We start from the raw sequence: 13382 nt of genomic DNA on the forward strand, positions 1-13382 counted from the left end.
TATCTCAATCCTGGGATACATGGTACTTACACTATATCATCGTTTTGTAGGTTGCTAAGATTTTGTTAGGAATTCTCTGTTCACAGGAGATTTTGTTCTGTAAATCTATTTTCTCATCAGATTTTTATATCAGGATTGTGCTGGTCATGAAAGATCTGAATAATCTCTCTCTCTCTCTCTCTCTCTCTCTCTCTCTCTCTCTCTGTGTGTGTGTGTGTGTGTGTGTGTGTGTGTGTGTGTGTCTCCATCATGGGTCCTTGGATGTTTGATATATTTCACTAGTAGAGTTCTTTGGGCTTTTAACTTCTTTTTGTGTGAAGTTTTTTTTTTATTTTTATTGCTTGACAGTTTTACACACTTATATAGTAAATTTTAGTCATTCTCGCTCTCTCTCTCTCTCTCTCTCACACACACACACACACACACACTCCTATTCCCTCTCTTCCCTTTCTTCCCCCTCTGGAGCACTTCCCAGCAGATCTCCCTTACACTCTCAAGCCTTCTTTTTGTGCGTGGCCACAGAGTTTAATTAGAACTTCATAGGTGGGAGGTAATCCACGGGAGTAAGGGCAAATTATCTGTGTCCACATTGAAGAAAAAGACCCCCATACACCAGCAGCTGTTAATTGCCAGTAGTCGTTCATGGAGGGATGGGCCTCATGGGTCTCTCCGTCATCCGTGATGAAATGTTGAGGGACTGAGTCTTAGACAGGTCTTTGTAGATAACTACATCTGCAGTGAGTTCATAAACGCAATGGTTGCATGTTGTCCAGAAGGCATCTTTTTGCTGCCTGCCTCCCCATCCTCTTGCTCTTGCATTCTTTCTGCCTCCTCTTCCTTGAAATTCCCTACGCTTTAGAGGGAGCAATACATCAGTCCCCTTCCCACCCCCTAACACTCCACCACTGCTTGGTTTTGGCACTTTGGTCAGTTTTGGGTCTGTAAATTAGCCATAGCCTCCCACAGTAAGAAGCCTCTCTGATGAAGACTGGATGCAGCACTAACCTGTGGGCATAAACACGAGTGTTTAGAAGGCAGTTAGACATGACCATATAACAAAACAATAGCAGTGGGTTCTTCCCAGGGCCTATGGTCTCCTCAGCAGCAGACTCTTGGGTCTGGAGAAGACCGCAGATTCAATCAGAAAATGGTTGGTTAGCCCCATAGCAGCCATGCTGCTATTCTACCAGAGGGCGTACTGTGTCTGAAAGGTTATGGCTGTAGCTTGTATGGTTCTCGGCTAGGTAAAACTACTGACGACTCTTCTCCCCGGGGAGCCTGCCTACCACCTTCCGGCAATGTGGAGGCTAGCCACTGGGGAGGAAGCTCTGCCTCCGCCGCAGCTTGATTTGTCTATGATCTATGAGCACGTGCATCTTCAGTTACAGGATCTCACCATCAAGGTCTAGTGGACAACCAAGATCAATGACAACCACCTGCATAGTTTGGGGTATCTCTGGGACCTCCTTGGTGGTACTGGGATTCTTCTTTAATCACCCATGGCTTCTGAGAAAAGCATTATCTATCCATACATAGTGTCTCCATTCAAACATGGGTATTGGGTACCAAGCTCAGGTCCTCTGAAAGAGCAACAGCAACTGATCTTAAAAGCTGAGCCATCTCTCCAGCCTCCCAGCATCCTTCGTTCCAACTGCTCCTGCCTCCCCAGCCCACTCTTATCTACCCTCTCACCCATTCCTATTTAGACTCTTCTATCCCCAGCAACCTCCCTCCATTTTCATGTTCAGTGTTTTCATGTGAGACACATGTGCAAAGTTTTTTAAATATTTTATTGGCATGTTCATTGCGTATCATATAGTATTTGGCTTATATGAAGATACTTTCATATAAGTAATATGAAAAATAAGCAATATTCACCCTCCCTGCCTCCATTTTCTTCATCCCCTGATTGCTAGTTGCCGTCATTGCCCAGACTCACTTCTGCGTTCACGCCATGTATTCATGAACAATTTGTCATGTACACTCTAGATTGCACAGGTGAGAGAACACATGTTTGTCTGAGTCTGATTTATTTCATGCAATGTGATGGTTTCCAGCTGCATTCATTTTCCTGCAAAGAACATCATTTTGTTCTTCTTTGTAGCTAGATAAAATCTTGTCCTGTGTATGTTTCATATCGTCATCCCTAGGCTGGTCCATAGCTTGGTTGTTGTGAGTATCGCCGCAGAAAACTGATGTGCAAGCATTTCTGTGAAATGTTGGTGTGGAGGCCTTTGTGTGAATTCTCAGGGGTCTTGTAGATGAGTCACATGGAAGTTCTCTTTTTGGTTTTTGAGGAACCTCCATAGTGGGAAGTGTGTGTTATAAATTTAATTTCTTTGATAAATATCAGAATACACAAATAATCTATTTCTGATTACATCAGTGCTTATAAATGCATAAATGTAATCCTCATTGATTGATTTATTGTAAAAAAAACCATTTGTAAATGTCTTATATTACTTTTAGTCATAAGTGAAACCCACAAGAAACCCCTTTTTGGTCTCTCAACTCTTACTGATAATTTGTGGGCTTTCTCTTTTATCTTAGCTAGTCTTAGTAAAGCAGACTTTGTTTTATTGACATTTTATCCAGTTGACCTCCAGGCTTGTTGATAATCTATATTTTGCTAACATTTGTTTCTTTTTATTTCTTTCTTCCTGTGGCTTAAATTGGATCTGCTCTGCTCTTCCTACTTTCTTAAGACAGAATCTCTGCTTCTTACGTTTGCCTTCTGTTCAGATGAAGACCCCAAAGCTGTGGCTTCCTCTCCAGGCATTGCATTAGCTACATCCCCAGATTAATGTGTTTCATCTTCACCGTCATTCGCCTTGAGTGCCTTAAGGGAAGACAGGCAGGGAGCTGCATAAGCTAAACATACACCTACCGCCTGTCATATTATTTTACTTTTAGGTGTTTACATAAAATAAATTAAAACATTGGGGTATAAAATTAAAACATTGGAGGTATGGAAAGACAATACATGAGCGTTCATGACCGAATTGCTCATAACTGCCAATAACTGAGACATCTCCAGTGTCTACCCATTGGTATAAGAGTTACTCACCCACCGTTTGCAATGGAAAATGGTCATGAAGGTTTCCAGTGTGCTGCAGGTGTGTGCAATACAGATAATCAAAGCCTCAGGCTGCGTGGTTTCACCCACACTGGAGTTATTGCAGTTCCAGGAAATACAAATTAAGCTTTAGTACTAGGAAGCACCAGTGGTCTCCTGGGGGAGAAAAGAGGAAAGTGTGCAGCCCTGAGCCACTCACTGTCTGGACAGCAGCGAGGAGTTCGTGGGTGTGTTCCTGAGTCAAGCTCACTAAACTGTGCACTCTGTGTGTGCTTATCAAACATCAGCCACGCCTGCTTAAAGCTGTTTGAAAGAGAGGAAAGGTCCCACCCAAAGGAAACTCCAGACCCTGAACCACAAAGCAGCGATGCCCCAGCTGCTTGCTCTGACCAGCATTTGGGAAAGCTGACACTCGTAATCAGCTGCTGTTAGTTTGCCATGCTGGAAAAGCCACACAGGAAAATCATGTTACCATATTAAAAGGGGCAAAGAATAAACAAAATTCAATGGCCATTTATGCTCACAAATAAACATAATCAGGTGTTTGCAAACCAGAGAGCAGAGGGAAGCCCCTCGCTCAAACAGCGGGCATCATCATGCCCACCCACACGAACATGCGCTCCTTGCTCCTCCAGATCTGACTGACTCTGCATCGGGAGCTGGAAACCTGCACAGGAAGATGAACAAAACACATGCCATGGCGTTAGGCCGTGAGTCACCACCAGAAATGTCAGGAGGACATGCATGAACGCTAGATGTCATAGCAGTGCTCAGCCTACAGAAATCCAGGCAATGGGAGCCAGCTTTGCATCTTCCCCTGAGCCACTCAGAAAATGCGTTCCAACGGATCCACTTGTAGAAGCAACAAAAATATCCAGTGTGTGGGAACTGGACTCATGGAATATGTGGAACATCTTTATCCAGAAAACTGAGAGACATTAAAGGGGATGTAAGTAAATATGGAAATACATCAAGGTGGTGGGCTGCAAGTCTCAGTCTTAAAAACTTACAAAAATGTAGAACTACGGGAGGCACAGGATCCACACACAATACACATGAGAATTTACATGTACAGGAATAACCTCCCTGCCTAAGGAGCTAGGAGTGGAAGCTTGTTTGAGATTTGGTGTGTTCACTGGGGTCTTCCCAGGAGTAGAAAGAGCAAGAAACAGAGAACCGATTGGGATGGGCCTCTCCTTGCCTTCCTGGGTATTCCCCTACCATGGGCATGAAGAAGAACATGCAAGTGTAGACTCCCAAAACGGACCAAGACAGAGAGAAGACAGATCTTGGAGCTGGGGCTTCACAGCCTACTCCTCAGACAGAAGGGGAGAGCTGTTTTCGTACTGATATTAGGAGCCAAGAAAGAACTGTGGGCAAAGAGAGCAGAGGAAGAGTTTGGGCGCTAGAGAAAGCCGGGAAGGTCCAGGGCACCGTGCAAAGCTGCAGGGGGCCTCAGGGGGCCTGTTGGCACAGATAAGGTCACTGAAATCAGGAAGTTGCTCCCCACCTTGTGGCTTCTTTCTGAAAAATGGGATTGGTTAAGAAGGAGAAGGCATATTGGTATAGGCTGGGACAATGGTGGGAAAGGGGCAATAGATCACTGGAGGTTGTACCCCAGTCCTAAGTTCTCAGTGAGAAGGACCTCCATGGTGGAGAATGGGCTGAGGATTAGGCAGGACCCTAGTCTCTACACTTTCAGGCCTCACTCCAAACAGCCCCTCCTTGTACCACCGCCCCCCGCCCCCACACCACCACCACCATAAAACTGCCCTTTATCAAAACCTATGACATCTCATCCCCATACTTGAGATCCCTGAAGAAACCAAGAATGTACTGGATCTGAAATCTGGAACCCCACAAACTAGCATTTGTAAGATGATTTTTGAGGCAGGCATCATGGAGGCAAGAATGCTGGGCCTAGGCAGTCCCCGGGGTCTAGATTGCATCAGCAATCAGACTCAGGACTATGAGATGAGTGGCAGGAACCCTAGCCACAGGAAGCTGGTCATTACCCTCTGCAATGGGAATGGCCTCTCTTCTACCTGGACATGCCAGCGCTGAAGCTCCCTTGTCAGGGCCAGACACCTTCCCCTCACTACCCATCACCCTCTGTCCCTTTCACTTGCAGACAATATCATCATGGAGCTTCAAGCCAAACCTCCCCATGGGGCACACTTGGAAAGATACCCACCATACCTATCATGTTCAAATGGCAGATAGTGCACCACAGGCCCTCAGCAAGGGCAGAGACATGAATGTGGTCCTCCCACGGTGACGGTGCCGGTGCCTGTGCTAGGGCAGAAGGTCCTGTGTCTACCTTAAGAGCTGATCCCACCCAATAATCCTCAAAAGAGACTGCCCGGGGATCAGGAAGTGGTGATGAGACATAACAGCTCTGAACAGGCAGGTAAGAGGGACTCTAAACCCAGGATCCTGATGAGACTGAAGTTGGGCATAGGGGCAAAAGGCCCAGGGACACCCCCCACCAGTGTTTTGCTCTTTAGGTCCCATGCAAGGTGTTAAGTGGGCTGTTTGCTCATGTCATGGCAATACCTTGCATGCCTTCCCTGCCCTCTGAGGTCTTTGGTTGGGGCAAGTGTCCATCTCCTCCTAGTACAGCCAGTCTGGCTGACAAGCATGATCTCAGAGGACCACGTGGGGATAAGGTGAGAGAAAGCACCCAGGGATGGGCAGAGGGCGTGGTCTCTGCTCTTTCCTCCCAGTTCCAGCCCTCTGCACAACTCCAGTTAGGCAAGCCCTCTCCTGTGAGCTGCTCTGCCAGGAGCTGTAAGGGCTTCACACACAAACACACACACACACACACACACACACACACACACACACACACGCCCTTGGAAACTTGGCTGAAGCAAGATAGAGCAAGGCTGCAGCTTCCCAGCTCTCAGCTGCCTTCTCCAGGCTGAGGGTGTAGGGCTGGGTGGACCTGAGAACACAGTGTCCCGATTCCCACTTTTATGGAGTGACAGAATGCTGGAGGAGCTCCTGTTTCGCCTCTGGAAAGGGACAGTTGTCTCTGATGTGAGGGGTCCCTTTTATTGCGTGGGGTCTCCTGTGCAGTGAAACTCTGGGTTTGTTTCTCCCATGTTCTGATCTTGTTGCAAAAGACCTAGACAGTGACGGAGAAGCTGAACACCCTCCAACGGCAAAACCCACCTTCCTCTCCTGGAAGGAGGTTTCACCTAACATCCAGGGGGTCCTGGGAGCCTACAGTCGGACACCCAGTCATCTCTACCACAGTCCTGGTCCCCATCTCCCTCCAATACCATGAGCCATGATCTCTCACGCTGAGGCCCTCTGCACCTTCAAGGGTAAGGTCCAAGAAGCAGCACTGACTCTTCAGGAGATCCTGAACGAAGCCATGAAGCCCTTGGCTCCTTCTTAGTGGCCGGCAGTCAGAACAGACTCAAACCCCCAGATCCATCACCTAACAACCCCCACGCAGGTGAGAGCTTGGGGAGAGTGGATTTTCAAGTGCATGTGTTCGTGTGTCTATGTGCACCCCTGTGTATGCACATGAAATCTGGGTGTGCCTGTGCATTGCCATGGGTATGTGTCTACTTACATATGTGCTGAGTGTCCACCTGCATGTGTCTGTGAGCATCTGTATATACATCTGTGTGCATCTGTCTATGCGTACATTTGCATGTGCACCGTGTCTGTGTGTGCATCTGCATGAGCCTGTACGGATGCCTCATGCATTTGTATATGCCTCACCCTGATTACACACCTGTATTCACATACGGGGGGCGGGGTGCCTGCTCATGTCTGTATGAGTCTGAGCTGTAGCCTAGCTGAGCGGTAAGCCTGGGGCTGATTCTGGTGACCATGATCCCCTTAAGCAGATGCTCATGTGGAGGGAGCAACATGTCTGTGTTTTTAAGATTATCACTGTTTCAAAGCTGTGTTTATCCACTGACTTCTATGGGCAATAGGATGGTGTGTTGAGGCTGGGAGCTTGGTGTTTGTTCCCTGGGATATCTGTACATGCCAGAAGTAGATTTTCCTGGGGCCATGCCTGTCTATGTGGCAGGAGTCTGCTATCCTTGTGAAGCCTTGTGTTCTGTATGTGTGCATGTGGCACAAAGACTAGATGCCCTGTCAGTGAACCTAAGTTAACTATAGGGTTGCTCTATTAGGTATTGAGTTAGGAGGAGCAGGGACATGTGAACTTCCTGGGTACCTGTCCATGGCATCTCCAAATCCAGGGCAGGAAGCTCAACAGCTCCAGGCTCCCCAGCAGCCCTGGGTCCCCAGGAGCCTCCAGTTTGTCTGTTCCTGTCCACGAGGCAGAAGCTTAGACTTGCTGCTGTCGCATAAAGCGACAGCTGCTCCTTATCTCAGAGAAAGAACTAGCCGGGAGAACGAGGTATTTGGCCCATGCCCATAGCAGATGGGCAACAGATATCAGCAGAAAGCAGTTGTTGTGGGTCACAAGGGCTGCATCAGGGAAAGACCTGGGCTTTTCCTAGCTCAGCTCCCAGACAGGTCCGTCAGAGATAGCAGTATCAGTGATCCAGATATGCAAACAAAGGATCTCTGTACCAAACCAGACCACCGTACCTAACCTTCGAAAACCTCAGATGATCAGGTCTGACCCTGCTTAGACCTACCCAGGCCTTTCCATCACATGGTATTCTTTGTACCCATACTGGCAGTGAACTTGTCCTATCCAGCCAGCTCAGGACAGGTACCTACCAACCGTCCTGACCTTCCCTGCTCCAAGGAGCCAGCAGAGCAGATAACCTATGGGATTCCCTATTCCTAGAGCGTGCCTTCCACCTATTCTGTGAGCAGCTGTAGCAGGAGGTGTCTACTATGGCTTTTCCAGGTCTCCCAGTGAGGATTCCACCATAGCCCCGATTGACAGAAGAGTATGGGGCTTGTGTGTATGTGTGCTGTCCAAAGTCACAGTCCAAGAAAAGGGTGACATGTGAGCCCAGCTCGTGTCCTAGTATTCTGCTATATCTGTGGTCTCTGGAAGAGAAACTGCACGCCAATAGATATGTTAGAGGCTTTGAATCCTTAGAGCAGTACAGAGGGTACCTAGGAAGCCACCCTCCCAGGAGCCCATGCATTTTGACTCCAAAGGCCGTTCCACGGGATGGAGGACAGAGTAGCTGCCCTGAGAGGATCTGTTTGCTGACTAGTGTCAGAGGCCCCAACAGCAGCATCTTCTCTACTCTGGGCTCTGTCCCTAGTCTGAGAATATCTTCCTGGGACACCTGGGGACTGCAGAGTAGGTGGCGGCTGGATTCTGCGCTGGTCACCGGCTGTGTTTCTTAACAGCACCCTAGAGAAAGAAAGAATATGGAGAAAAGCCTGGCAGTTGGTCCTCGGCTACACCTGGTCTGATGTGTTCTCTGTGAAATGAGCCAGTGTGCTCAGCAAACTAGCTGGACTTCCCTGTGTAGTCATGTGAGGATGTACCAAGGACAGCCAGGACAGTAACCATGGAAACAAGCAGAAATTTTTCCAGCCACTCCAAGTGAATAGGTTTATTTATGTGTTTGTGTTTTAACCCGTATGTGTGCGTGTTCCTGTGTGTGAGTACAGAGGCACATACATGCTGTGGCACATATGTAAACTCCAGGGCACAGCCTCAGATGCCAGTCTTCTCCTTCCACCTCGTTTAGTCAGGGCTCTTTTTCACTGCTGCACAGGCCAGGCCAGCTGCTCTGTGAGCTTCTAGGGAGTCTCCTTCCCTGCCTTCCATCTCTCTGTGAGGACGCTGGGATCACAGGTGCATGCTACCATGTCCAGTTTTGCATGAGTTCTGGGAATCCGGACTCAGAATCTCATGCTTGAACAACAAGCACTTTGCATTGAACCGTCTCCCCAGCCCCAAATACATGGATTTGCCTGTAAGTGCAAATGGTGACTAAATGCACCCACGTTTCAGGAGGCCTAGCCTAGGGTGGAAAGCCCCTGAGCCAGCTAAGAGGGGAGATCCCACTCCTCAGCAAGGCACAAAAGGAAGCCTATGTCTACTTCAATGTGATTGTCTTTAGCAATTCCACCCTCTGCAGGGTCTCTGAGCCCAGCGGTGCTGCAAGGCGGAGCTGAATCCCACGGGGTGAACCTTGCTGCATCACCAGCACTCCGGCTAGGCCTTGCTCTTACTACTGACCGCATATGCCTTCTGGTGACCCCAGAATTCTCTCCTTGTTACCTTTCCTCAAGTCCGGCCACTTGCTCTAAAACAGCCTCAGTCCCTTCTGATACTGCTGGCCTCTGTTCACTAATTCCTGGGCCTAAAGTGACTCCAGCCATAGCCTCTCCCTAACTCAGGGGATGTGTCCTGAGCCCAGAAGAGTCATCCTAGAGCTGGAAAGTGTCCCAAGGCCACCATCCCAATTGTTATTTGCTTCTTCCTATAGCCAAGCCTGAGAGACAGCCTCACAGTGCCGGGATATACCCTCCGGGATGGACGGTGTTTGTCTGATACTTGCTGAGCTGAACTGTCAGCCCTAAGAAGCAAGCCTGGTTGCTACAGCCTGTGTGAGCCAAGCTGTAGGCAGTAATGGTGGGGGACCGTGGCATATGAGGATGAGGTCTCTTCTGTACCAAAGGGAACTCAGCTCAGGAGGTTGCTGTCCTCTCCCACACCTCATTCTTCTCCCTCTGCTCCCTCAGGTGGCATTGTGGTCACCATGTCTGCCAGAAACAACATCTCAGATGTGACCGAGTTCATCCTGCTAGGATTTCCAGGCTCCCTGGGGCTCCACCTCGGCCTTCTATGGCTCTTCCTGCTGGCTTACATGCTGACCGTGACAGAGAACTTGGTCATCATCACAGTAATCTACGCCAGCCCCTCGCTGCACAAACCTATGTACCTCTTCCTCAGCAACCTGTCCTTCCTAGAGGTTTGGTACATCTCCGTCACCGTCCCCAAAATGCTGCTCAGTCTGCTCTCACCCAGGTTCCAGCGCATCTCCTTCACAGGCTGCATGGCACAACTGTACTTCTTCTTGGCACTGGCCTGCACCGAGTGCGCACTCTTGGGGGTCATGGCCTATGACCGCTATGTGGCCGTCTGCAACCCCCTTCGCTACCCAGCCATCATGAGCCCTGGTCTCTGCAGCCTCCTGGCTGGTGGTTCCTGGTTCTCTGGCTTCACCATCTCCCTAGGGAAGGTCTTCTTCATTTCCCGCCTGGGTTACTGCGGCCCCAACATCATGAACCACTTCTTCTGCGATGTGTCCCCGCTACTGAACCTCGCCTGCTCTGACATGTCCTTGGCAGAGCTCGTCGACTTTCTCCTGGCACTGCTCATCCTGTTGGGGCCCCTGGTGTTAACTGTCTTCTCCTACACAGCCATCCTCAGCACCGTGTTGCGCATGCCCTCCGCCGGGGGCAGGCAGAAGGCCTTCTCCACCTGCGCCTCGCACCTGGCCGTGGTGGTCATCTTCTACTCGGCCTCCCTCTTCATCTATGCCCGGCCACGGGCCATTTACTCCTTTGACTACAACAAGCTTGTGTCAGTTGTCTACACAGTGCTCACACCCCTCATCAACCCGATCATCTACTGCCTGAGGAACCAGGAGGTCAAGCAGGCATTGCGCAAGCTGCTGCAGAGACTAGCCCAGGCTCTGGGAGCCTCCTCCTAGGAGGAATCATGCTTCTCCAGACATGAGCCTGCTAACCAGCTCACCAGAACCGAGTTGGGTGAGCAGACAGTTTGGCACGCCCTCTCACCAGTCCCTGAATCCTGCTTAGGTCTACACAGCCAGCTGCCACACCATGGCTCCCAGGTCCCAGGCCAGGACCCTCTCAGGAGCCCTTGCCTGGACCCATGCGAAGTCTGTCCTCGTGTGAGGGCTCTTTCCAACCAACCAACCGTGGTCAACCTATAGCTGCAGCCTCTGTCACCTGAGGAGATCAGAGCAGACCATGACGCACCAGATTCCAGAGGAAGAAGTCAGCACACACAGAACTTCTAGCTCTACATCCCATACAAGGGATGCAACAAGCACCAGCAGCCTTGACGCCCACATATATAACCCAATACCAGTGGCTTCTGCTGGGAGGCTTGTCTTCCAGAAGAAGAGGCCTCAAGGTTGCAGAGGGTAATAAGAGATGGGAACAAACAGCTTGGGAAAGAAGATAAAGCAGGTAGACCCCAAGAGACCGCTAAGCAGAGGCAGCCTGTCAGCTGCCTGATGAGCGCTAGCCACTCTCCAGCTCCACCAGTCACCTGCAGAGTGAAAACGAAGGCAGGAAGGGGACCCAGGATACACACCTCTGGACACTGACAAAAGGCAGGAGTTGGACAAGGACCTTCTCACAGAGATCTGAACTCAGTATCCTGACCTTCAGACCATTCCTGAAGCCCACCACCCAATAGACCACAGGCACCTTCTGTCCTGAAAGAGCTGGGCTGCCTGCTACAGGGCAGGTGTCTTCAGAAGACCCTGACTCCAGCCAGGGTTCAGCCATTAGTGTCCATGACAGTTACAGACCAAGGATCCCAGCATCCCAGTCTCTGTTGGAGGAGACCTTGGTCTGTTCCTCTTGAGGGTGATGGGCAGTGAGGACCCCAGATCACATCTGCCATACTGCTCCAGATTCCCCGCAAATGTGCAAAGGACTCCAGGCAGTGTACCTTTCAATGCTACCTTGTTTCTAAAGAAACCAAGGGTTCTGAGGACTCATACCGCCCTACCCCAGTCCTCAACTCAGTCGTATGTGAGTCAGGAGCTGTGTGACATTCTGTGGGTTTTTATCTGATAATGATTCCCAGCAGCATTTGCAAGGCCACAGAAACCTGTACTACAGAAGTGTAAAAGCCCTGTGTATCACTCTCAAGACCATTATAAAGCACACAGACATATCAAAGCTTCCGTTGAGACCTAGGTACTGCGCTAAGCTATGTAGAACAGGTATGTTAAAAGATGGCCAAGTCCTGGAGCAGGGGACTCACAGGGTCACAGACACATAGAGTGTAGGTGTATGACAACAGAGTCTTCCACATCCTGGGGAGGTGGTCTTGGTAGTTCTGGAGGTGATACATGGCCTGAGGATCTGAGGTGTCACTTGGCTATAAGGGAAATTTGAACAAGAGAAGAGGAAGGGGGGATCAAAGCCAGGCAAATTAGGAGCTCTCTGCATATGCTAACCCAAGGTCTGTTGCTGGTCACCACCTGGCTAGTGAAAGATCCAGCTCTGTATTTGCAATAGGGAGGCCAGGGCCCTGTCTTACATATCCATGCACAAGCGTCTTGCCCTACAGACTGATAAATGAATGACTCTAGATAAAAACTGACAAGCACACCCTCTTCCCAATACCTGTAAACTCGCCTTCCAAACACGCATAGTAGAAACCAGCTTGCCGATTCACCATTGTACTAATAATAAAGTATATGCAGTATCTGCCCTATCTAGGTCTTGCCCAACCCCACAGACACCAGAGAATCAGGCAGCCTACAGCCCAGTCCAACACTGAAAGCCAGAGCCTGGTGCCTGCCTCCAGCAGGCTCTTCTGGGTGCCAGGACCATGTAGGGACATGTGTTCTTGAGGATGGACAGGTATTTGTGAAACAGTACAACTGAATATGGAGGACTATAGGCCCAAAGAGGGGACAATGCCAATCTCAGAGGCAAAAGGCTCAGGCTCAGACCCAAGGTTCAGGCTCAAGTCCAAGAGCTCAGACCGACCAAAGTCTTTAGATTCCCTAGGGCTGACCTAATCTCTCACTGAATACAGAGTCACCAAAACACTCTGAGATGCAGAGCAGGGACATGGTCAACTTTTTATTCTAGAAAAACACTTGTAAGGAGAAGGGAGGGAAGGGGAAGAGAGGAGAGGAGAGGAGGGGAGGGGAGGGGAGGGGAGAGGAGAGGAGAGGAGAGGAAGCAAGAGATAAGCTAAGGAGAGAGTGCTGAAGGAAGACAGAACTGGAGAGAAAGATGCAGAGGCATCAGTGGTTGACTGTTGAAAGGGAGAAAAAGTTAAAAAGTATGAGCCAGACTTGGTAATGGACACCTTTAATCCCAACACTCGGCAGGCAGAGGCAAGTGGATCACTGGGAGTTCAAGACCAGCCTGGGCTGCAAAGTGAGTTCCAGACTATTAGGGTTACACAATGAGACCTTGTCTCAACATAAAAAGAAAATGGAATTAAGTTATAGTAATAATACACCAAGAATTAGACAAGAATTGCTCAAGAATTAGACTCTTGAGTAAATTGGGAGCATGGGGAGCATGGGATGGGTAGAAAGGAAGGGGAGAGGAGAAAAATATATAGCTCAATAAAAACAATTTTAAAAAATAAAAGAGTCCGAGA

At 49.3% G+C, this 13382-nt stretch overlaps 1 protein-coding gene across 1 annotated transcript; it reads left to right on the forward strand.

The window, feature by feature from the left end:
* The first annotated feature begins 9750 nt into the window (after positions 1-9750).
* On the forward strand, positions 9751-10707 carry LOC121457967 (olfactory receptor 226-like). The gene has a single exon (XM_041667069.1). The coding sequence runs from the start codon at positions 9751-9753 to the stop codon at positions 10705-10707; it is 957 nt and encodes a 318-aa protein (XP_041523003.1).
* Positions 10708-13382: the final 2675 nt, after the last annotated feature.

Source organism: Microtus oregoni, unplaced genomic scaffold, assembly GCF_018167655.1.
Source record: "Microtus oregoni isolate MIOR12 unplaced genomic scaffold, Mior012 000016F_ref0000370, whole genome shotgun sequence".
Classification (NCBI taxonomy): Eukaryota; Metazoa; Chordata; class Mammalia; order Rodentia; family Cricetidae; genus Microtus; species Microtus oregoni.

Bases quoted from the DNA above. Each gene is read 5' to 3' on its own strand.
- LOC121457967 (XM_041667069.1), top strand. From the start codon at position 9,751: ATGTCTGCCAGAAACAACATCTCAGATGTGACCGAGTTCATCCTGCTA.